Source organism: Mercenaria mercenaria, chromosome 11, assembly GCF_021730395.1.
Source record: "Mercenaria mercenaria strain notata chromosome 11, MADL_Memer_1, whole genome shotgun sequence".
NCBI classification, from domain to species: Eukaryota; Metazoa; Mollusca; class Bivalvia; order Venerida; family Veneridae; genus Mercenaria; species Mercenaria mercenaria.
Genome location: NC_069371.1, coordinates 66956789 through 66983714, shown reverse-complemented (window position 1 = coordinate 66983714; position 26926 = coordinate 66956789). Strand labels below are relative to the sequence as shown.

At 33.8% G+C, this 26926-nt stretch overlaps 1 protein-coding gene across 2 annotated transcripts in view; it reads right to left on the bottom strand.

Moving 5' to 3' along the window:
* The window catches only part of LOC128546626 (uncharacterized), a 41904-nt gene extending 24547 nt beyond the window's left edge, over positions 1-17357 (bottom strand). For both annotated transcript variants that reach the window (XM_053517625.1, XM_053517626.1), the window contains exons 1-4: positions 16942-17357; positions 7954-8006; positions 6849-6896; positions 877-946 (exon numbers count right to left, since the gene is read on the bottom strand). In XM_053517625.1, the coding sequence (XP_053373600.1) occupies positions 877-946; positions 6849-6896; positions 7954-8006; positions 16942-16969 (199 nt within the window). In that variant the 5' untranslated portion in view covers positions 16970-17357. The remainder of the gene's footprint in view (positions 1-876; positions 947-6848; positions 6897-7953; positions 8007-16941) is intronic.
* Between the last annotated feature and the right edge of the window lie 9569 nt (positions 17358-26926).

Genomic DNA, 26926 nt, shown 5'->3' with positions numbered 1-26926 from the left:
TGTGAGCGGACATTATGGAAAACACTGTGTCATCAAATTGAAACCAGTCTAGATGGCATTTAAGGTAGCAAGCCGATCAACAATTGGATATTGCATAATATAATGTCTACGGTGGAATTAATCTATTAAAAGGTTTACTACATCGCAATAGCCTTGTGCGATTGCATAAGCTGACAGTTATGCTGGATTTCTCAGACAGCACCTCGATTAGAGACTTTCATCCTTGATAAAGACTTTCGTCATTGATTCTCCTGAATCGCAGAATTCTAGAAAGAGTACTAAGGGACGTTATGTGTACAATGAGAATTGCCTCAGATCATGCAGTGTGGTGGAAGCTGGTTAAATGTGACAACTTTCTCAGATTATACAGTAAACCAATAGAAAGCATATCGGTCAGGTCAGTCATTTGACACATTCTAGTAAATTCACACGCTGATTGTAACTTATGTATATAATAATGCACAAAATTAATTTCCTTTTGTAAAACAGTATACGTTTTAATGTTGAATCATAGCGAATATATACTGAGGCGTATTCAACATGTATCTGTTAATATTGTACAATATATGTGCTGTCTTTAGCAAAGAAAATTACACACGATTTACTTGAAAGGTACAAAATTTAAGATGGAAATTCTAACTATTTAAAGAAAGAACCTCCTACCTCTCTCACCAATAATTAGATTTTACAATGAATTGATGCTGACCATGAGCTTAGTCTGACCCCAACATCACTAAATGATTAATAACATACTTGCCTAGCTTCAACTACTCTTTCTAATATTCGAATATGTTTGTATTATTGTCTTTAAAGGGTTGACGAGCATATCAGAAGGTTACTTTGACATTTCTGGTCTTTAGATGTATATAATATTACCATATTTCGGACTTTTGGACTTCCTAATCGAGCCATCTTCGTCTTCCGAGTCGCCAGCACTTTTTAATTCCTAAATGTAAGGAAAACATGTCTTGAATAGTAAGCACATATTTATTCTTTTTGGCAATTCGAGATATGTTGTATCTCATCGAAAAGGTTATATTTTGTCTGTTATTATTTGACTTGCTAGCGTTTGTTTCTGATCAATTTGTTAAATCCTCTCACAACTAAATTAGAAAAAAGGAGGGACGGAGTAGAACTGCAACTTGCTTAGTCGTCCCCTTAAAAGTACGGCGTTTGCTGTTCTGACTTTAGAGTAATTCACAAGTTGTTTTTAATACATCGAGCGAAGAAATGTTCCATTTAGAAAGTTGTGGGGTACCATTAGTTTGCTTTTATTGCAGATGTCAATGTAATCTAACGTGTATAACTTTGACTTTAAGTGCATGAAGATACTTTCAAATGTAACAGCCGTAACTGTCGCCACTCAAATCTTCTACCTTGGAGAACTAGCAAAATTGAAAACACACCAACGGTTGTATTTATATGTTTTTTATTTGAATAAGTCATGTTAACTTATTGGACATGCAGGTATGACCGTTATAATGTTTGATGTGCTTAACCATGCTACTATATTGAATAACCGGAAGTAGACAAAGTACAGTAAAACAATCTTTCAGAATCACTGTTAATATCATAGATTACAATTTGTTCTTGGCGTCTACTTCAGATAAATGTAACGTATTGATAATTAACTACAGATGTGGTACACTACGTGCGAATGCCTGAATATTTTTATCCAAAATAGACAGAACATGTGGAAATCTAAGAATCAGACATACGTTACCTATTTTTTTAAAGGTCCCTTATGCATAAATCATGGCATTGCAAAACACCTACTCAGTCATTTAATACAGCATGTAGAAATGAAACATAGTCATCAAGGTAAGTCTAGTAACTACCTCTATCTAATTTCGGTAACGTAAGTTTCAGAACTACACAAGCAGGCACATTTTAACATCAATGAACAACAGATTATAGAAATAATACTCTAACATCAATCTTTTGGGAACAGGATAAGTTCATTATACATGCATATGTACATACGTACAAAAACTGCTCCCTTTGTTTTGAACACTGCAGTGGTACATGGATGATTTTATGATATATTTGTAAAAAAATATCTTTTGTTGTATGATATATTCTGTAGTAATATCAAAGCTCATTTTTTTATATTACATGTACATCATAAAATGTATTGAAACATACGTTACTTAAAATATTAATAACAATTGATATAAATAAAAACAGTACCAATAGTATTACTCATACATGCAAACATCATACCCCGCCGTTACATGACTGAAATACTGTTGAAAAACGGCGTTAAACCCAAAACAAAAAAAGCAAACATCATACAGACTTGACATGCAACATTTTTCTTGATTTCAGGACATGTTCAGTTTATAGCTGTGAAACTCCCTATTACCTGTTCATAATGTCAAGCAGATGCATTGTTTATAGATATATTTATGATAGGTTGTTACTTTTTCTGAGGCCAACACATTGAAAGGTTTTCGTTAAAGAATATTGAAGTGAAGAGAATCGGCATTGTGATATATCTGAAAATTTATATTTCAAACAAAACAGCTAAAACAATAAATTACCTGTAGCACAAACTGCTTTGAGTGGTTTGGAACTGTGCATGTATAATCAAATAGGGCTTTATCTTTCAAAAAAATGGTTGGTAAAGTTTAACTGAATTGTGCCACTCGGACAAATAATTTTTCATTTAAACATAAACTTTATTAATCCTTTAAAAAAAGAAAGAAAAAAACAACAACCTAGCTGTCTGTAAAATGACTTTTTCTTAGTTGACTATAAAATGCAAGTGACCTGTTTTATTTTAGCTTAGATTCTCCATCGCTCGTTAGTTTACTCTGATGTACTGTACATGTAACATCCTGATCCAAATAAATATTCGTTACATTCAAAACTCTTTAAATGAAAATGGGGAATATTATGTTTTAAAACAAATAAAAGCAGCATTAAAATTATATCATTTAATGTCTTTTCAGCAATGCATTTTGAAAATGGTGTCATCCTGATTTAAACAAAAGAAATAGGTTATACTGTTTATGTAGTTTTCAATAGAAATTATTTTAACAAAATCAGATTACTTCTATTACAGCGATGAATATTAAGACAGCTACATCTTATCCATTTGCATGTCTGTGATTTTTTTTTAATTTCTGGTGACCTTTTGAAAAGACGGTATCTTTATTAGATTTCATTGAATAACCGAATTCTTCATTCCCTTGAAATGTTACTTACGAGGGGCGTTCAATATGTAATGTTACTCCGTATATAGTTCCGTAACCGCTGGTTATTTTTCGATGCGGTTTTCGGCACATTATAGAGCTATTTATTGGGAACACAAGGCTGTATAAATTATAAAAAAATCGGCATGTTTAAAGTAAAAATATAATTATTTTAGTGAGTTGTACTCAGGTACACTGGACCATAACTATAATTTAGGTTTGTCCTTGGCATTCAGAGTCTCAGAAAAAAGATTAACTTGTAAAATCACAAACTTCTATCATTTTCTACGAGGTACAGCAATTTGTGATGAGTTTGCATTTGTTTTAAACTATTTATTGCATTTTTAATTTTACAACACAACTAAAAAATCTAAACTCGAGGTTGATTCCATCTGGAATGGGTGTTAGGGGCGATGAATCAAAGTTGTAAGAACTAGTTTCGCAATCGAGAATTAAGATATTAGTATCAACTTAAAATACAAGAATTTTTTAAACGATGATTATCGCGCCTGACAAAATTGCAGAAGCTTATTGTACTCACATTATCATTTTTCGAGTACAAATATACACACACAATTTAAAACTGTTATAAACTTTTTTATTTTAGTTATTATATGTTTTTGTGAAGATCATGATTTGCTTTATCTGTTTAAACTGAGAACTGAACTATAGTTCTAGTTGTTGAATAGTAGAATCAAGGAATTGCATATTACAATCTCAATAATTTGGACATAAAATTGTCCAGTATACCCGAGTACACCTCACTCAAATGATTATATTTTTACTTTGAATCTACCGATTTTTATAATGTATATAGCATTGTGTGGCCAATAAAGTGCTCTATAATGTGCCGAAACACGCATCTAAAAATAATAAGCGGTTACGGAACTACATACGGAGTAACATTACATATTGTAACTCATCAATATTTGTACATATAACCTATATCAGGTGGTCATTTTGTGAGCGTTAAAATCGCCTGCAACATATTCAAATCAATACCAGGTGATTTCTGTATAGCTTTGACCATATGTACATGTTTAATGGAATTTAACACAGTTATTTGGAAAATGGTAGCCGTTTTAATTTGAATAGTCTGCGTAACCAAAGAACGTATTTTGTCTAAAGTAAACGTAACTTAATTTGGATGATTTAATGACGACGTACAGTAATGGCTAACTGGAAATAGACCAAAGCTAGCATAGAAGTTAATTAAATCCATCAAAAAAAAAAAAAGAAAACTCATTTGTAAAATGATATCGAAATAATTTCAACTTGCCAATTTGAAATGGGTTTGTTTTCCTTTTGATATTCCCCATAGGGAACTTCTTGAAAGTTTTGCGCTTATATTAGCTTTTGCAATACTTTCATAATTTCTATCCCACTAGCAAAGAATAGGTCTGTCAGTATGCAAATCGGCAAAAATGAAACACGAACCATATATTTTGCCGACTGACATTAAGCTGCAAATGCATCTGATTCTTTAAGTTTATTATTCGTTTATTTTGTGATCTTTATTGCAAACATACATGAGAGTAATGTTTCTCTATTAAAGACTAGACGTTCTTAAAATTTTCCGCACAAGAATATTTACTTATGTGATGGGTGGGATACATCAACCCCACCGTTTAACATTTCATTCGGTATATAATAGATAAAGCAACATTTTGTGACAACAAAGGTATATTATCAGTTATTTCAGGCAATAAAAATAAGACGTGTGTTAAGAAAATTCACATACATTTCGTCCAAATCAACATTAGACACCAACGTTTTTAAACTCGTCATTAACTTTTACTGACGTGTTCCACCCTCAAAAGTTTTCTTAAAAATAGTAAAGCATCATGATGTAGCTCAACCTTTGCCTTATTTCTGGGTTACCACTTTCAATTGGCTCACAGACCTTGACTGTTTGGTACTTTGTTTTTGCTCCACTTTGCATTCTCTCTCTTTATCCTTTCTTTTCTCCCACTTCCACAAATACCCCTTTCTCTTTCCTACCCCTTACCCAATTCTTTATTTTGCTTATTAAATTGTAATCGGACTTTTGAAGCAACCTTTTGCTGAATATTTCCACGACTGTCACGGTTTTGTCTTTTTTTTTTTTTTTTTGTTTCAGTCAGAACAGAACAGAAAACAGAATTTTATTAAAGACTTGTACATAGTACATCGTCATTCATAATAAACAACACAATATTATAATACATTGTCACGTTATCATGATCTTTTAAACAAACAATGATGATTATTCAATAAATAGTAATGTTTGATGATGGAGGATGAACAGTTATAATATAACATTCATAATACATTTAAAATAATTCTATCAACAAATAGGCATAAATATGTCCTTTAAATTGCTAATATAAGGCGAAAATGTTAATATTAATTGTTAACGTTCATAATCATATTTCTAGTTTTAATAGTCAGAACTGTTTCATTTCGATCTTTTAATATTGTTCAGCATTCCATTCCTGTCCTGTTAGTGGTACTTAAGGTTTTCAGCTACAAAATTATTTTCATTGCGTGCAATATGTTGGAAATGCACTCAAGTGTATCATTGAAGGTTCATTGTACACATCCATATGAACACATCTGTTGTTGTCTCTCAATTGCATTTTGGTACTTGTACCACGTGTTTGTCTTCTTTTTGTTTGGCCTGACGTCGTACCGACACAATTATAGGTCATATGGCGACATTCAAGCTTTGATCGTGGAGGAAGTCCCAGGTGCCCCTCCGTGCATTATTGCATCACAGGCGAGTACCTGGCTAGAACCACCGACTTGCCGTAAGATCACATGAATAATTCAACGCCTCGAGGGAGGCTCGAGAACCCACATAGGTGAGGGACAAGTGATTTGAAATGAGAAACCTTAACCCTTCCGCCACGGAGGCCCTTTTGTGTACCACGTGTAACTGTTACGTTCTGCTCATCCTATGGCCAAATCGCATTGTCGGTAGCGAGCATTTCCACTACCATTTATAAACAGGCTCAATTATACCGGAGTCTGCAACATTTTGTTTCTTTTTACTTTCATATTTTTCATTTACATCACCGGTTTTGACAGTTTAAGAGATGTATAAGTTTTCTGACAGAGGGTAAATCATGGCACCTGAAACTTTGCAGGATAATAAATGAGAATTTAATAATTGCATATTATTTGCATTTAGCAGCAATATAGTAGAAACAATAAAAATTTTCGACAAGCAACAAAATATAAAAAGTGAAAATAGAAATGTTGAAGACTCGTTCTAATGGAGCCTATTCATCGACATAAGTAGAAGATGTTTGCTATCGTGTACCCCCCAGAAACTGCAGAAAGCAACATTTTCAATTTAGAGACATTCGCAGATGAGTTCATATAGCAGTGTACATGGGAACTGAACAATCCAGAAAGTTATTCCATATAAAGTGACATATGGTCCAAGTTTACCAGTTTAGAAAATGGGGCAGCCCTTATCTAGTACACAATGGACAGCATTAAACAAACGAAACATTATGAGGGCAACCGCGGTTATGTAGCTTGCACATCAATGAAACTGTCGAAAGGAAAAGAATAAGCAAGTAGATGTCTTATTTCTGTTTTTTTTTTATCTGTTAATGCATTTTCACTGTTTCAATGAATTAATGCATGAAGAAAATAACTTACTGTTCTCTGTCTCTTTTCCAAATCTTTCACTGAACTTTTCGCATATACCTGAAAAATACAGTGATCGTAGATGATGTTATTATTTAGTCAAAACTACGCACATTGCAGAGAAAGTGTTGCTACTCATGCACTGAAAAGGAATAGCACTTTATCATTTTGTCCCTAATTTATCATTGCTTAAGAGGGTTATATCATTAGAAATTACTATGATCATCCAATGCTAAATTGAATTTTAACTAGAAATGAGCAGGTTTAGGAAGCTTTCGCAATGTTCATACATTTTGCTTTTGAGCTAAGAACTTCAGTTACTAGTTTTGTTTCGTTGTTGTTTTAACTTAAGATACACATTATATAATTTGTCTACCTGTTCTTGTTGTTACTGATTTATGTTTCGTCAGCAGAAACGTCTTTACTAGATTTATACATTTATGCATCATATATGAGGTGTATTGTAAACAAATATCTGTAAACTACTTCACACCGAATTGAATTGACAATGCCAACTTATTTGTATTTATTTATGATTCCTAAGTGCAAAATTAAAATATTAACATTGTCGCTAAATAACGATAATATATTGACATATAATAATTTATTGAACTGAAACAATATGAATTTCATCAGTTCTGTATTCATACTATCTTCAAACGAAGATAATAAGTCATTTCCTTTATCTGAACAATTAACACAAAACAATTTTCTACCATACGTCCGATATATGGATTTTCTTAATCTAAAATAAAGTCATCCAAGTTTGATTCTTACTCATTTTAAAAAAAAATCACACATGATTAAATACGGGGGTTCAATCGAAGAAACATAATCATGATACTCTCACCAAATTGCATAATTCTCTGAGAACAGATTCCTCCTTCTCAAGATGAAATTAAAACATCCAATGGTTAAACTACGACAACAGTTAAAAACAGCTGTCTGTTCAATCCAGTCGCCGGCTTTATATATTTAAAAAGACAAAATAAAAACGGAAGGCCTCTTGTATGCGAGACAACTGCACGTAATATTGTATACCAAAAGCAATTGAGCCTCAAAATTTGTGATTATGTTTTAGTCACGATGAAGACACGTGAAAGAATTAAAATAGTACCTTTTTTCTTGTAGTAATAAGCGAAGGCTCTTGTACAGCTCTCGACACAGTAGCTGAAAAAGATCAACTCAGCGTGCGTATGATGGTATATGCGGGTGTGTTTTACAAATTTTCAGTCATCTGAACGCCGGTGTCTACTCGTAACAGTGAGTGCAATGGCAAACTTATATTATAGTACTGCCCCACTGGAATATCAAGCCGTAGACACACTACATGATACCCCACCAAGTCACATTATACTGACACTAAACTAACCAGTCCTAGCACTATCTTCTCATTGATGATCGTCAAACAAGGATGATACTGTTGTCATTTTTCACGTCTTTGATATGATGCGGCCAAAGAACGAACGAACGACCACCCGCACTCGATCTTATTTTTGTCTATGATAACGTTAAAACTGATTGTTTTTGGACCTTTTATGTTGTGTTACACAAATGGTTAGCAAAAATTAGACTATGTAAAGGGTAATTCATCTTTTCACACTGCAGTACGGAGATATATTTGGACACGACACAGCTAAAAATCATATAGAACTCTCTTCTTCGTCCAGTATTTAATCTGTACACTTGTCCTATCGTAACTCCGAATTTAACACCACCGTGATTTTACCCTAAAATTATCGCATCGTTTTAGGCATACCACGACTGTAGAACAGAAAATATGCATTACTGTTATAGAATCTATATAGAAAAAAAGTTATTCATTTTTGAATTTTAAATGATTAACTGATTAAAAGACGACGTTTTATTCTAAATCAGATCTAATAACAAAACCACCAACACTCTTGCATCTACACATCATGTAGAGGATATTACATGAGCGTCTTAAGCTTTATACTGAATTTATTAAACGAGTTGAATGAAATAATAAAATGCGACAATTCTTCCTTCTTTTACTATTACAAACAAGTCAATTTGACCAACGTCTCTTATACTATAATTGTAGAGATGGGACCTATCCAAGAAAATCTAAGGGGAACAACTCTGAATTGACCAATACATTAAAGCCAACATAAAAGATTGGTCAAAAATGAAAGAAAAGTCAAATCGGTCCTTTTACCAACATCTGATCAAGCAGACAAAATATGACCTACATTAGTTTGAATCTTTTTGTATTCAATATACAACATGCACACCTTTCTCATGGCTTATACTAACAGTTTTTTTATAAGTTGTAGTGAGGCCCTGATAGAAAGTTTAGCAGTGCATGAAAAAGGTAAAATAATGCATAAGAAATTTTACGACATTATGAAACCTTATTATGTTTTGATCTTTTAGCCAAAGTTATTTGTTGTTCTCAATGATGATACATTGGTTTACACGAAATTCATATATTAAAATGTAATATGTACATGTATATATCCAACAATGAGAAATTTAAAAAGAATTATCAAATGAAATTACAACATATTAATGTATATACCCTATATATAACAGTCTCCGGATTTAGTTCGCAAATCCGGAATTTTCGCAAACTCAGATACCTTTTGTCTTTGACTTTTCTCTGATATTTTGACATTTAACGATAGTTCAAGTCCCATAGAGCAATAATTGGCCGTTTCCTTCTTTATATCTTGAATAATGAATTCATTCGTGGTCCTCCCATGGGAGTATTTTTTCCTCCCAAGGGGTTTCTGCTCACCCATGGGAGGTCCCGTAGGAGGTTTTCTCCAACTTTGCCAATTACGGGAGAAATAAAGACAACGTGTTGTTTTTTGTTTTTTTTTTGAAAATTTTCAGATCAAAATATTTTAACTCAAATTAATAATTTATGCAATAAAAAACTGTTCAGACATTATTTCGCGTTGAAAAACGACTTTTGAAAAAGAACTCCCATGTTTCCTTATGGGATGAACCCCTCCCTTCTCCCCTCCCCACTGGAGACTGGATGATTTTTTTTTACTGTTTATTTCCACATTTGAGTGATTTACATAACTATGAAAAATATATAATATGATCACAGAAAGGTAACATATATACAAAATAATGAACTTTTGAATCTTAGTAAATAATTGAAATATAAATATTGAACACATTTACAACAATTTGGACTGTATGAGCTTTGGTTATGATTAAAGATTAATCCCTTCATCTAAATGTAATACAAAATTATGTCAATGACAATGCTATATGTAATTGTGTTGTTTTGAACAAAACAAAACAGACATTCAAACTTTATACATACACGTTCATGTTCGCGCAATAACAATACTGATTTGTAATAAAGACCTTTGTTAAAGTTGTATACTTCAACATATATAATACAATGGTAAATATATGCTATCTCTATTTTAGAAAATGTTTATTATTATTCCTATTCTGTAGAGATAACAAGCGTCTCCCTCTTACTTTTTGAAACTTGGTTTCACTATCACCTGACAAAATTACCAGTGCTCCAAAGACATCATGCAAGGTTCTGTACAATTTCCCTCTGTACTAAGTAATCATTCTCTTACAGTTAACAACAACATGCTTTATGACATCACAACACAAGGGCCAAAATTAAGACACGTGGATCTAATATATGAGCCGCGCCATGAGAAAACCAACATAGTGGGTTTGCGACCAGCATGGATCCAGACAAGCCTGCGCATCCGCGCAGTCTGGTCAGGATCCATGCTGTTGGCTTTTAAAGTATATTGGAATTGGAGAACCTGTTAGCAAACATACTGACCCATACTGGCCGCAAACCCCCTATGTTGGTTTTCTCATGGCACGGCTCATATGTATTTTCATATTTACAAATCCATATTTTGCAAATTTCATAATCTGCAAAAAAATCTAAATCTTGTTACGTCATCACCATTCTTTGAGTCCAATTTTCAGTTTCAAAATTTTATATATTTTTCCTACATAATATTTTCAATGCTTCTGTAGGCGAAAAAGTACCTCTTTCTATATATTTGATAAGATACATCGACATATTATACTTTCTAAGAATACTTACAATATCAGGAACAAAACAACGTTGGTTTTTCGTCTATACTACAAACATATTCTGACAGTCTAGCGTTGAAAACATGTTTTGAGAGAAATGAATTTGGCATATTGCATAATCTTCTTAAAAAAACCTAACTTTCTATATTCTATATATAGTGCCTTTCCAGCCTAATATACTGACACACATGTCTGTTCGTGTTAAAATAGAAAATCCTAGTAATATCTTTTAAACACAGAACCTACAGATAGATTTAGGATACAAATTCCTAGACTGCTTTTTCAAATTCATTTAAAATTTGTCAATAAATAGTTTATATAACCAAGTAGAAATGGTCCCTCCTTGTCTAATTCCTTGTTTCACCGAGAAGAATTCGTATTGCAGACCGTTTGCAGCAACACGCTTGACATATTTGTGTGTGCCTCTACTACTAATGACCAAATGTTCCCTTTTATACCAAGTTTTGACAATTGATAGAAAACGCCATCCAGCCATACTGTAGCAAATGCCTGTTAAGTATCTAGTATGCATCCATATGCATTGCTACTGAGTTTTATCATCATCAATCCAGTTGTTTAGCTTTTCATGCAATATTTTTTCAAATAGTTTATAAATACATGGCAGGAGGGTAATAGCACAGTAATTGATGGTTTGCGTTCTTGATTTTCCAATATTTTTAAAGACGGTGATAATCATACCAATTTTACACCTTTGCGGGAATTTTCCGGTCTGTATAATTAGATTATACATCATCGATGCGTGTTCGTTTATAACCGATTTCTCTTCAACAAAGCTTTTAAAATCACTATCGAAATTCTCTGAATCTAAGGATGAGTAAACATTGTTGTAGAATTGACTTTCTGCAATGTATTTTAAGCAATTCAAAATTTTCTGGATAGAACTATCACGATCATTACTTTCCATATAAAATGAACAAATGCTGAAAAAGCTGAAAAACATTATTTTGATGATTATCATTACAGGTCAACTACATTAAACAAACTATAAGGTGTTTTGTTTATAATTGTTTTTAACTAAGTAAACGGGTCACTTCAGATAACAACATTAATTTACAACTTAAACTGTTTACACAACTTGAACAAAGATTTTTGCTGGGGCCTCTCGCTTACAATAATATCAACAATTATCACATGAATTGAGTGCATGCATGAGTTGAAAATACCGATTGTAAAATGGTTTAAGGGTTTATTTCTATTATAAATTCTTACATAGCTTCTTTCAAATACATTTTTATACCACGACGAATGTCGGAAGGGATATAGTTTAGGCGTTGTCCGTCCGTCCGGAGCCATATCTAGGAAGTGGTTAGAAATATTTAAAAACAACAAACTTCATATACATATTCACCACTATGAGGTTATGCGGCCCGTCAAGCTTCAGTCAGATTGCTTAAGTGACACCAGAGTTATGATCCTTAGAAGTTTCTAGTTTTACCTATGTTGGGTACTATAAATATGGCAATTTCTGCATCATAACTTTTGATATATTTGACCTAGAACTATGAAACTTAAACAGAATTTAGATCACCATAATATGGCTGTGTACACACAATATCGTTTGGATTTCTTTTGTAACTTCTGAGTTTTTTTTTTGTTTTTATTTTTTTGTTTTTTTTATCAAGGGCACATACTTGTATCTCGAATATAACACATCAGTTTTAAAAAGATTGATAGGAAATAGTTTAATTTACAACTAAGAAGTTTATTTATACATTTAAATCGAAACATGTCAACAAAGTGACAGTATTTTTACACAGTCATTCATTGTAAGACAAACGCGCGTTTCCAATTGTAATTACTCTCTACATAGAACACTATATAATTAACCGGTCAAAACATGTTTCATCTTTGACGTTTTCTAGAGTCATTTGATCAAACATTGTTTTCACTTTAACAGAGATACTTGGGTTAGGTGGCCATTAAATTTAAGATAGACATGCAGCACAATGTGTGATTTAATGCATATATTGCAGGGATGGTAAGAATATTTTACAGTAACGATATTTTCCGTAATCAAAAAACCGGTTTGAATTAACGAAATGTGTTTTCTTCTGTTTTAATTTCACAGAAAGACATGTTAATCTTATGCTGTGAGCCGGTTTCCCCAACCGTAACTCCAAATTGTGATAATATTATTCATATAGGAGCGGGGAGGTATGGAGAATCCGAGGTTATGACTAGCAAAAAGGGGTTTATTAATAAAACACATCCCGGCCCGGCACAAACAACGGGCATAACCGATTCCGAGTATACGGAAACCACCGGAAACATACGGACGAAAGGCTAATATAATTACAAATGGTTATACCGTCATCTTAGTCAATGCAAATGTGTAATTTTCTTCATCATTACAGACCTACAAGAAAAATATTTAATATTGATGAAACGTATGTTCAATGAGGTATTTCACTTGACATAAGCAAATACCTAAAATAACGAGATAGTTTAGGTGTTTCAATTAAACTTAATGGAGCCCTGCAATCGACATGTCATTTTGTGTAACGGGCAGACATGAAATAGCACATGGCTGGACACTTTCAACAGAACTTGACAGGCTAGTTAGTGTTACGTCATTATGAACTACTTTCACAATTACTGTATGACAATAGGTTTTGTACTACAGCGGAGGGGCCTTTACAGATTTCTATAAGAATTGAGAAAATATGCTGGAAATATGTTTCGGATATTCGGCGACGTAATGGGTGGAATATTATTCCGAGAAATGGAGTGCACATTTTTATATGCAATACAAATATTTTGATACATTCACAAAAGTATATATATTTTATTTTTATAAGAGCGGTACAAATTCCTGTTTATATAAACTTTTTAACGCAATGGCATACATGAAACTGGTGTCACAAATGACGTCGCAGGCCTATATGATATTTATTTGGACGTCAACATTATATTAGAAAAATATTGACGCTTCAGATTTCATTGGAACTCATAATAATTTATAGATAAGTATCAAATAACAGACCGTATTTTATGGCTCATCCGTCAGTAAATTTATATTCAAAAATGCTTAGAAAAGAAGTATTTTAGCTTTAAAATGACCACAGTCATTCAAAATTAAAAAAAGTCTCATCTTTTAAGCTGGATATTTTTTTTTCAATTCTTAAAGCTGGAAAAAATTCCAACTTTTAAAGCTGGAAAAAATTCCAACTTTTAAAGCTGGAAAAATTTCCAACTTTAAAAGCTGGAAAAAAATTCCAACTCCTAAAATTAGGAAAAAATCCAGTTGGGTTTAGATTATTTAAAAAAAAACTATTTTAAACTGACTAAAAACATCGTTATTCACTATTTATGTTTAAGGGTGTTCATTGATCCTGTTTAGAAGTGTTTATAATAAATCTGATTTTTTTTTCTGAAAATGTCCAGTCGGATTTTTTTCCAGCTTTTAAAATGTTTTTTTTTTTATTTACCATAGTATGGATCTCAAACACGGACAAAAAGACAGTAAAACACAAAAGTAACACAAATATGCCTTTAAATTTGTTATAAACAAGAGCTGTCACTAATGGTGACAAATGCCCCAGCAGCACCTTGACCTTTGACCTGTTGACCCCAAAGTCAGTATGGGTAGTGTACTCAAAAAGTACTATCAGCACGTGAAGTTTGAATGTCCTGGGTGCAGTGGTTCGCATGTAAAGTCCCTTCATGCAAAAAGTTAACGTTGGCCCCCGTGACCTTGACCTTTGACCTGGTGATCCAAATGTCAGTAAGATTGGTGTACTCATAAAATACTATCAGCATGTAAAGTTTGAAGGTCCTGGGTGAAGTGGTTCGTGAGTAAAGTGCCTTCACCTTTGATCTGGTGACCCAAAGTCAGTAGGAGTAGTGTACTCAATAAGTACTATAAGCATGTGAAGTTTGAAGGTCCTGGGTGCAGTGGTTCGTGAGTAAAGTGCCTTCATGCAAAAAAGTTAACGTTGGTCCCTGCGACCTTCACCTTTGATCTGGTGACCCCAAAGTCAGTAGGAATGGTATACGTAATAAGTACTATCAGCAAGTGAAGTTTGAAGGTCCTGGGTGAAGTGGTTCGCGAGTAAAGTGCCTTCATGCAAAAAATAAACGTTGGTCCCTGTGACCTTAACCTTTGATCTGGTGAACCCAAAGTCAGTAGGGATGGTGTACTTAATAAGTACTATCAGCATGTGAAGTTTGAAGGTCCTGGGTGCAGTGGTTCGCGAGTAAAGTGCCTTCATGCAAAAAGTTAACGTTGGCCCCTGTGACCTTGACCTTTGACCTGGTGACCCCAAAGTCAGTAGGGATAGTATACTTAATAAGTACTATAAGCATGTGAAGATTGAAGGTCCTGGGTGCAATGGTTCGCGAGTAAAGTGCCTTCGTGCAAAATGTTAACGTTGTGACGAACTAACTTACTAACTAACGAACGAACGGACGGACAGTTCGAAACTAATATGCCTCCCTTCGGGGGCATAGAAATTTATTGTTTTCCGCCAGGAAAAAAGTCCAGCCCGCTAAAATATTGGAAAAATATCCGATTGGATTTTCAAAAATTCCGATCGGACGCCATATATCCGATTGGAAATTGGAAAAATCCAATTGGACACATTTTTTTAATCATCTTTTTTGTACATAAGAAAATTAAAAATAATGCAAAACTATATCATTTATTGCTCCTTGGCCCCTAAATTACCATCCAAGCTAAAACAGAAGTTTCTAAGTCGCTTAGAAATGGTAGTGAAGTTTGCCAAAATCCTGGTTTTGCAAAGATATCCTGGTGGATATAACGAGCTTTGAAACAAGTGGCACTCCTTCATTGATTAAGAGATCAATGCGTCAGTAAAACACATTTTCACGCAAAGCCATCTGTTTTTTTCCATGTCTTTCATTAGCATCCAAAATCTGAGCCCCTTAATTATAGTTCTCTCATCAAGCAGTAACTACAAAAGGTAATGATACTTGTACATTATACATTACAGTGTAACTTCCGAAAACCGGACCTTCAGAAAACCGGAAACCTTTTAAAACCGCACGAAAGTCAAGGTCCCGTTTTTTCCTGTTTTATTTCTATATATTTTTAACCTCTGAAAACCGGAACTTCCGAATTCTGAAAACCGTACGACTTTCGAAGCACCGTTTATATTTTAACACTAAAATTGACTTCTGAAAACCGAACAGCAAACTATCTGCTGGATTAAAAGTGTCACCTGATAATCCAGAAACGCTGTCAACATGTTCTTTTGTTTATTTATTAGCGGTGCGCGTTTATTTTGACACGCTATATAATCACAATGATCATTTGATGCAAAAGTAAGGAAGTAATTAGCGATTATTTTCATTTGTATTCAATTTATGAAAACGTGATGAATTAAATATCTTATGTGTTAAAAACTTTCTTAAAGTTTGAACAAAAGAAAGACAGATGTTTTAAATGATTAGTTACATCGATTAAACTATACATTATCAACATTAATTAAAATTTAATGTTGACGAACTCGGGACTCAATAGATGGTAAAATGTAATGGGAATTTTTTGCGTAAATGCTATTATTAAAGTTATGTTGTTTCTTTTCATACTTGTTATTTATGTATTTATTATCCTAAATGTTTGTAAATAATTAATTAATTATTTAATTAATTAATTAATTAATATGAAATTGTAAAATTAAAAAGGATAAAAATCTCCTTCCTCCTACGTGTAAGAAAACATAACTCTTGTGCACTACGTCCACTTTGCCTACAAACTTTCAAACTTCTGAATTCCGGAAACTTCTCAAAACCGAACTTTTAGGCTGGTCCGGAGGTCGTTCGGTTTTTGGAAGTTACACTTCTATTTTTTATTCCATGATAGCTTTTTATTCTGGATTATTAGAACATGGTTAGATCAAAAGTGAAACACTTATAACTATTTGCCAACAATTTTTAAATAATATAGTGTTACAAATATAAGAAGTATTTATATCAAAATTGTGTAATCAAAATGTACTGTCCATATTACAAAGGAAAATGTAAAATTAGCTATATTACTGATAAAATAAAAAATATATATACATACAATGTCTTTGTCCCTTGACCTTATACATAATAATTTCAATTATTACGAATTATTGACTTAAACGGAAATCCTATTAGATTAAATTAATTGTTACGTCCAAATTAAACATAACTGTTTGCGCCTATAATTCATATGATATAAATAAACAATGGTATCTATCCAGGTTTGATAATCACAAGTTAAATGTAAACACTTAAGCCATTCCTATACTGTATACCGTGATATTTTCAGATAACCATGTACACCGCTGTCATGTTTTGGGTTAACTATAATGGTGACAATATCTGAGGTATCTTCCAAGCAGTATACACGATGAAGGTTTCCTAGATATACTTGACTTGCTGTACCCCTAGACTTGCTTCGCTTCTTAGACTTGCTTCGCTTCTTAGACTTGCTCCTCTAATTTAAATTGCTCCTCTCACTGAACTTGCTGCGCAACCTGGACTTGCTGCACTTGGAAGACTTACTCCTCCGAATTGGACTTGCTCCTGTTACTGGACTTGCTGCGCAACCTGGACTTGCTGCACTTGGAAGACTTACTCTTCCGAATTGGACTTGCTCCTCTTACTGGACTTGCTGCGCAACCTGGACTTGCTGCACTTGGAAGACTTACTCTTCCGAATTGGACTTGCTCCTTTTACTGGACTTGCTGCGCAACCTGGACTTGCTGCACTTGGAAGACTTACTCTTCCAAATTGGACTTGCTCCTTTTACTGGACTTGCTGCGCAACCTGGACTTGCTGCACTTGGAAGACTTACTCTTTCCAAATTGGACTTGCTCCTTTTACTGGACTTGCTGCGCAACCTGGACTTGCTGCACTTGGAAGACTTACTCTTCCGAATTGGACTTGCTCCTCTTACTGGACTTGCTGCGCAACCTGGACTTGCTGCACTTGGAAGACTTACTCTTCCGAATTGGACTTACACCTCTTACTGGACTTGCTGCGGAACCTGGACTTGCTGCACTTGGAAGACTTACTCTTCCGAATTGGACTTGCTGCGCAACCGGGACTTGCTGCGCTTTGGAGACGTACTCCTCTAACTGAAACTCTTAAGTTTCGTTAGTGACAATACTGGAGGTTTCTTTCTAAACCTTATTTTTTTTTCTCTCTTTTTTTATTTCTATTCCATTTCAAGTATAAATACAAAACGCGCGAACCGGATAGAGAGACGCCATTGTGACGTCACGCGAACAAAAATAGCATACACAAAATGGCGGCAAATTGTGTTTGTTTTATACGAATAAATTGATATTTTTGACAACCGCGTTGTTTTATTTTGCGATTGTTTACACATAAAACTACTTTTAAAGTTATTGGAATAAATATGTGTATCTATTTGAGAAACTTCTGTTAAAACTGTAAAAACTGTCGCATTCCCCGATGAAGCGTTCTTAAAGTACAGTGGGATATAAGAGGTGTAAGTGAGCGATAACTAAGGACCCAAATGGCAAAGTAACTGGGAATAACTCCTCTAGTCAACGAATTGAATTGACATTTGTGTTCATCCTCTTATCACTTTCTTAATATATATATATTGCTTAGTATACATTTCGCAGTTCCTTGAACACCTTGAAGCCATTTCCTCATCATCACCAAATTAAACATATTATTACAATAAATATTGTTTTCTTATTTTCCGCTTTACATTCCTTGTTGTTTAACATCCTAAATATTACCTCTCCTTATAGAATAAGAAAATATATAAGAGGACCATTTGGAAGCGTAGAGTGCAATTAGGTAAAATGATTTGATTGAGTCTATTCATTTACAAGAAATGAAATGTACAACACTCTTGCCCACTAGCAAAAACTTAAGTGGAAATACATATAGAAAAAATAATAAAATGATACAATGATCCCAAAGGGCCAGAAAATATAATAACACTGAGTTCAAGTAAACTTCTCGCAGCCGCCACACGGCACTAAAATCTACTGTTGTGGTAGATGACAAAATCTATATGAGATTCTTTAGTAGCATACGCCACTAAAACAATAATAGAAGACTCGGTTTCACTGAGTCTGCTCATGACTTGTAATACAACAATGTGCAACACCCCTCACCGGCTTGTTTTCCCAACATTACCTAGGAATTCCCGCCACTTTTCACCCCAATTCAACACCAATTTAATCATCACTAAATACACCTTCTGTTAACTCTTTTTATTATGCTCTACTTAGCTTCTTAGCATCCCCGTACTACCACCCGACCCTTTCATTCCATATTCAAAGTGATATTTTTCAAAAACCTTCAAACAGAAGCAAGCACTCGCGAACGCATGCGCGCACACAGGTACGCATCCGTCTGTACATAATACTTTTGTACCATAATAACTGATGTCTTAATTCACATTCTGTTACCTCTCCAACCCAAAACGCTAACACGCAAACAACAAATCGAATAGTCGAGCACATTGTTGTTCTGAGAAGTCTTGTTCTTACATTTCTAAATTAAAAATTGCCACTAGTGACTTGGGATTGAAAGAAAAGTGATCGTTCGTTATTGTTTAGAGCATACAAGCCTTCTGTCCTGAATATACATGTATTCTTAAGAATTCCCTTGTTGTGCTTTCGTTTTTATGTGTTTGCCCAACCATTTACTTTGAAGACCTTGGAAAGCCATGAAAAGTACTTATGGAATTCAGCGTTTATTGTCTGCAGATGGTTTCTTTAATGAACAGCAATGTAACATATACTTACAGTGATTAATTCACCAAGCAAGAATATTAAGATATATATCTCCCTTGTTTTTATAGATCTCATTTTTTTGCAAACAGGCTTGGACAAAACAATAACGTATGTTACAACAGTATTAGCCCGGCTTATAAATCCTAAAATATGGCCGAACCTTGCACATTTTAGTAGACTTAAGATAATACATCTCTTAAAGAACAATACCGGAAGATAAATTCTGACGTCATCTTCAAGACTAGTGAATTCGTAAAAAAAAATTGATCATGTTCAGCAACGTTTAAAATTCTATCGCCCTTTTCGAAATTTTTAATAATCTGGTGACAAAACAATTGAGCTATGTAGAGCGTCTCAAAGTTACATTATTTTAAGAAATATCAAAGAAAGGTTACTTTTGGAATGATTTGTATGAACAGGGATAAATTATCTAAAACGACGTATCACATTTCTTAAACTTTACATCCTGTTTTCAAACAATCACAATTTTTTATAAAAGTGTGTTATAAAGAAAAGGAAACATGCGCATGTTATATATATCTTATTTGTGATGGACATCGACTGAATAATATATGGCCAAATTCAGTGTCTCTTCTTTCATGTTCCATTAATTAATACCTGCAATATAAAATATTACAAGTCTATACTTGAACGGAAGAAAATGAACGACTATGGATCCAATATTTATAAATAAAATATACAGAAATGGCCAATAGCACGAAAAAAAAAATACAACATGTTTGTTCAAAGAAGTATATATCATTCGAACTAACTTTTATTTTGAAAAGAGTTTATAGCAGTTAAGAGAGGATCACTTTAAATCTTCTTGATTAAACTTTACACAGTTATACTTTAAGATTTCTATTATAATGCTTGTAACGCATGAAATTAGTCATATTGTCGAAATGCAAAATGTAGAACTGGTGGACCAAATGTTTTCTTCATTCTCATGATGATATCATGTTCTCTCGCATTTCATGAAGCTTAAAAGAAGCTGATACGAGATAAATTTCTGAAAGATACGGCTGTCGGTAAGTTACATATGTACAATATACGGCAATATAAGACTATGTAAAATTAGCCAAAATGTCGAAACGCATGTCATATATATTTTATTTGTGATGGGCATAGTAAATCGACTGACCAATACATGCCTAATTTCAGTATCTCTTTCTTCGTGTTCCATCAATAGGTACTTGCAATATAAAACATTACAAGTATGTACTTGAATGGAAGAAAATAAACGACTACGTATCAATTATATATAAATAAAAGGTACAGAAATGGCCAATATTTCGAATAAATATATAACAAGATCGTTTGAAAAAATTTATAAATCAGTCAAACAAATTATAGTTTGAAAAGAATTTATAGATGTTAAGAGATGATCACTTTCAATCTTATATATTAAACTTTTCACAGTCATGCTGTAAGTTTTTTTTATTGCAATACCTGTACCAATTCTCAAAGGAAATCACGCATCAAATTAGTCATATTGTCGGACTGCAAAATGTTGAACTGGTGGAACAAATTTTCTTAATTGCATGACTATTTCGCAACAGAGCTAGGCAAAAGATACTAAGAAAAGGAGACCCTTTCTAATTGTTATAAAGCAAGAAACGTATATAAAACTAAAGGAATAAATATTTCCTTAAAGAATATTTGTAGGGATAGGTCAGAGAGATTTTATTAGTACCGCGATGTTGCATACAGCTGTAAACTGTATGACAACATGCACTTGCAAATCTTCTAGCGTCATACTTAGACTTTTTCAAATACCTTTCAAATTACTACATGCACATAATTTTACTCATTTAGAGGAACTAAAACGAGGCTAAATCAAGATGGCTGACAATTTTGAATTTCCAGATAAAACAGTCTCCGGATTTAGTTTGCAAATCCGGAATTTTCGCAAATCAGCTACCTTTTGCCTTTGACTTTTCTCTGATTTTTTGACATTGAACGATAGTTCAAGTCCCATAGAGTAATAATTGGTCGTTTCCTTCTTTATATCTTAAAGAATGAATTCATGGGAGGTTTTCAAAGTTGGTCCTCCCATGGGAGTATTTTTACCTCCCATGGGGTTTTTGCTAACCCATGGGAGGTCCCACGGGTGGATTTCTTCCACTTTACCAATTACGGGAGAAAAAAACCTTGGGTTTTTTTTTTTAATTTTTAAATCAAAATATTTTAACTCAAATTAATAATTTATACAATAAAAAACTGTTCTGACATGATTTCGCGTCGAAAAACGACTTTTGAAAAAAACTCCCATTTGCGTTATGGGAGGAAACCCCCCACTGGAGACTGGATGAATTTTTGAAACTGCATTTAATGTTTCACTTTTTGCTAATTAATTATAATTTTATCAATATCAACTCAAATTTAACTTAAAGATGTATTACTGTGCGAAATAAAAAAAAATTCGTAAGCCCCACGGGTGAATCCTCCCATTGTTTTAAATGGGAGCACAAACCCGTGGGAGGTTAGAAAATAAATAAAAAATAAATATTGTGACATTTTGACAGAACAAAACATCAGTATTTTATTTTAATACTAATAAACTTCTGGGTTTCTACTGGTGTGTGCGTATATGATTATTTATCATTTCTACACCATTTGCATGCGCAGGTATGTTCTTACAGTGTGTCTATTCATCGGAATGGTGTTCGAATACTGGCCGATATGAAAATATGCCACTGTCAAATTTGGGAGAAAAGCTCCTGGCGCCACAATTTGCATAATATTTCAATGAAATTACAGCCAACCTGTAGTAAAAGTGTTGTTACACGGAACTACATTCTCCGATTTTCGAAAAAAGTTCTATCAATGAAAATATGAGATAAAATATAAATTTTACTCACGTGTTTACAAGTAGAAGCGGCCGATAGCTGCACCACGGAAATATCGATAGCTCTTTTCCTTATCACCACAATTTGGTGGTGGCGCTAGCGTTTAGTAGCCGTGTACTCGGCGAAAATATTATACATTGTATAATTACAATGCCACCGCCACGATTAAACACAGGCCGCCTTGCTGATTATGACCGTAGCATTGCGATTTCAACGATGTCACATAATTAGCGGGTCATAAAACTTACTGAAGCACGATACGATATATTTGACCTGACAAATATGCACCGCGGGACTTTTTTAATCCAAAAATAAAAATAAAATGCAGGAGATTAGATGAAAAATCTCCTTTTAAATTGAGGTTCACAAAGAAAAAACATATCAAAATCTATCCCGATCTGCCTCTGTCATAATGCTAGTGTCAAAGACTTAAATCATTATCAAGTACTTCCTTTCTTATTTGAAATGCCTAATATATCACCATCAAATGCACTAGTATTTTTCATATAATTGTTAAAAAATACGACGCGAAGAAATCAATAATTTTCAATATTAATGACATTATTAACAAAATAAACTCGAATTCAAAACATAATGACCATCCTCCAACAACCTAAGCATACCGCACCTATGGAAAAATTCTCCTCCGTAATTTGACCAGTCAAGAACCATTATAGAAATTAAATCAACAGAAAGGACGGTATAATGATAAGACCTGAGAAATGCCCCACCCCGTTTTGATAAGAATTTGAAAAATTAATACTGTAACTTAAAACTTTAACTGTTAAAAACTTAAGAGATCATAACTGTTAATACTAGGATTAAAAAAAAATAAAATCAAGTCAGAATGCAGTTACTAAAATAAACGTTTTAAGAGAATGTTGAATTGCAGCTTACTTGAAGTAAACAGGATAACGCACTTATCTTTTCTTAAGCAACCGTACATAAAAAGATACATACTGGGTGGGTGGGGGTATAAGAAATTTTAATAGCTACGAGTTTGATGTAAAGTGAAATTGAAAGTATCAGTTTCATATGTTTAACCCATGAATAAATTGCATTTCGGCGTTATTTTCAAGTTGATAGTGTTTAAGCGGCATTTTCAAAGAAAAAAATGTTTGGTTCTCAAATGTTAAAAAGGCATGAAAGACACCTATGAGCAACGCAACTACTAAAAGTTAATAGTTTGTTTATGTAAGAATTATTATCTGCTTTGACGCGATCGGTACGCTCGGCAGCTCAGTGGTATTTGAGGTCAAAATCCTAAAGGCATTATTCTGTCAGTTACGAACGATCATACTACTTTGTTGATTAAAAACACTAGACTTTCGTACCATATTTTGTATTTTAGTATCGAGTTTAAATATTCCGAACAATTTATCTAGGCTATTTTCTTTCATTTACTGTATGTCCGTTACATGTTATAAAATGTGTTTTGTACTAATGCCGCAGAAAGCCTACAATCTGTATGTACTTAACGTACCATTCGATAAGTGCTTTTTCATTAATTGTAGAATAAATGCCATGTTTTACTAGACCGTTTAAAATACTTTCTTAGTATGAAGTTTCATAAATAAGCGGTCGGAGATTGAACCCACGACCTCCCATATAAGAAGCGGGTGCGGATTAGGCTGTCTGCTCTGTTAGTGAATACTTTTTTGAAATGAATATTCATCAATCCGAAAATGGAGGTGATAAAATTTAGAGGTGTTATGCCGTTTTTCGTTTCCTAAAATAACAGTACTAATCTTAAATATAGGGGAATATAGTTTTGTTACGGTGGCACAGACGTCACATAATATTAATATCACATGGCAGCGTGTTTGACATTGATATTGTCAACCCGAGGGCAGAATGTTACCCGAGGAGAAAAAAAATTTCATACATATACGTGAGCACATAATAAATTCGGGCGGACGTATTAGATCTTAAACGCGCACATACTTTTATTGAAATAGCTGCGCACATATCAATATAAAATATATATGAGCCGCGCCATGCGAATATCAGCATAGTGACCTTGCTGCCAGTATGGACCCAGACCGGCTTGCGCATCTATACAGTCTGTGCCAGGGTCTATGCTGTTCGGTTTCAATAAGAGAAACCGTAAGCGAACAACATGGATCCTGACCAGACTGCGAGTATGCGCAGGCTGGTCTGGATCCATGCTGTTCGCAAAGCCACTAAGTTGGTTTTCTCATGACGCGGCTCATATATCCTCGCACATGTAAAAATGTATCGCTCGCCATGTTGGAAAGTACCGGTGTTTTGGCTTACTATTGTGTAAGCACTTACCAGCTATTGCCTGCGAACACATTACTTAATACGTGCGCTGATGCAATCTTTATATCAATACGCGCAGGTATTAGATGGTATGTGAGCACGAAACAAATAAAAACATAAACAGTTAATAAAAACATCTATGCCACATCTGTGCTACCGTAGGTAGTACTAGCCTCGCAGTGTATATGTGGTTCCTTCAATGTGTATTATGTATATGTTGTGACTTGACTTTTGAGTATGGAAAAGTGGATTCTAGTCAAGTGCAAAGAGGTCGTCTGCAACCTTGGCTTTTATTTATCATACAAACAATTTATAAATTCCGTCCCGCTGAATGTAATATTCAGTATCATTTTAGACAAGCTCATAGACTATGATATCTTTTTACATTTTATGACAATGTAGTGAATATATCCTATGTTTAATACCCTCTGTAAAATCTCTCAAACAGACTGGCTTTTGTCTCTATGGAATTAAATTCGAAAAAAAGGGGAATGTAGAAATATATCTATCATCAGTCTAGTGGCTAGTCTATATCATTTTAAGAACATAAAACGATCTATCGTCTTGCGCGTATGAAAATATCATTACTTTGGTATATCCCAGGCGGCCTTATAAAACGTATAAGCGTCTGAAAGCCATTTAACGCTTCCATAGAATCAACAGGAAATTTCCCTTAATATAAGTTCCAAGTGCATGTATATTAATTCTTACTGATTTTAAAATACTAGATATAGCGTGAAATGTTTATTTCTTTATTTAAAAAGATTAGCTCCGCCACGTGATATATGAGCCGTGCCATGAGAAAATCAACATAGTGGCTTTGCGAGCAGCATAGATCCGGACCAGCCTGCACATCCGCGCAGTCTGGTCAGGATCCACGTTGTTCGCTTTTAAAGCAATGAGAGAAACAATTAGTGAACAGCATGGATCCTGACCAGACTGCGCGAATGCTCCATGCTGGTCGAAAAGCCACTATGTTGGTTTTCTCATGGTGCGGCTCATTTATTTTAGGATATTTCTGAAATATGTAGGTATGCAGCGCTCAAATTATAAACTATCTGACATCAGAGGTATATGCTAACACTTTTAGACAATATCAGAAAAGATCTTTGGAATGATTTGATAAAGTTTATGTTATTTCCGAGTGCAAACATTTTTTCGTAGATGAAAAGCTGGCATGTCTTACTAAAGCCCAGGTATTTTCAAATCGTTAGAAGAAAATGAACATTGACCCCATATTAGCAAATAAAAAAGAAGTCCACGCTGATACATTTAAACGGCGTAGTAGCACCTGCGCGAGACAAATGCGACTTTCTTTCCCGAGTTTAACCTATGTACTTTGATTTTCACTGCTTCCGCAAAAAGCTGAAGGTCGTCTGACGTCATTTCGTGTGTTGTCAAAGACGTATGTATACCTGGCGAGATTGTTTTAAAATATTAGGACTGGGACGATTATTCGGTTAATCGGATGCGATTCGATTACTAGGTGAAACCGGTTTCAATTTTGCGAAACCGCTAACTGCTCTTAAACAATTAACATTACGATCGTTCTTTACCTTTATATATTTCTTTGACCAGCACATTGACTCGCAGTATATTTCTGCAAAAAAAAACAAACAAAAAAAAACAACACAACAATCAACAGAATCAATAGTCTTGGATTAGCCCGTCGTGATATATTTAAATTAAAATACACCAAAATATGATTTATTAATTATCAAACAACTTGCAAACGATAAAGTCCGTAAGTTCCTAAAGAAGTCAGCTGCTGGAAGTACCTAGATACGGTCATCAGGAAAGAAAAGAGCATTTTCAATATTTTGAAATCGTCCCGGCTCTATAAAATATGTCGGTCGTCCTTGGGATAAAAGCCGTGAATATTGGAGGGGGTTGTATTGTAACATTATACTGTTGTTAAAACTTGTTTACTACAATAACCTCCAAAAGTCAAATAATTAAAAATCTCAAAACACTGAAAGTGGCCTTTTATACACCAAACTTATAAAAAACTGTAATCTGATTTTATCAAAAATATGCAACCGCTGAAATTGAAATATAACAAAATGGGATGAAATCAAATTGTTATGTTTATAAATAGTCAGATTCTTTGCAAGGAAAATACCAATAAATGAAATTGCTCTTTGTTTCATATAGAATTCTGCTA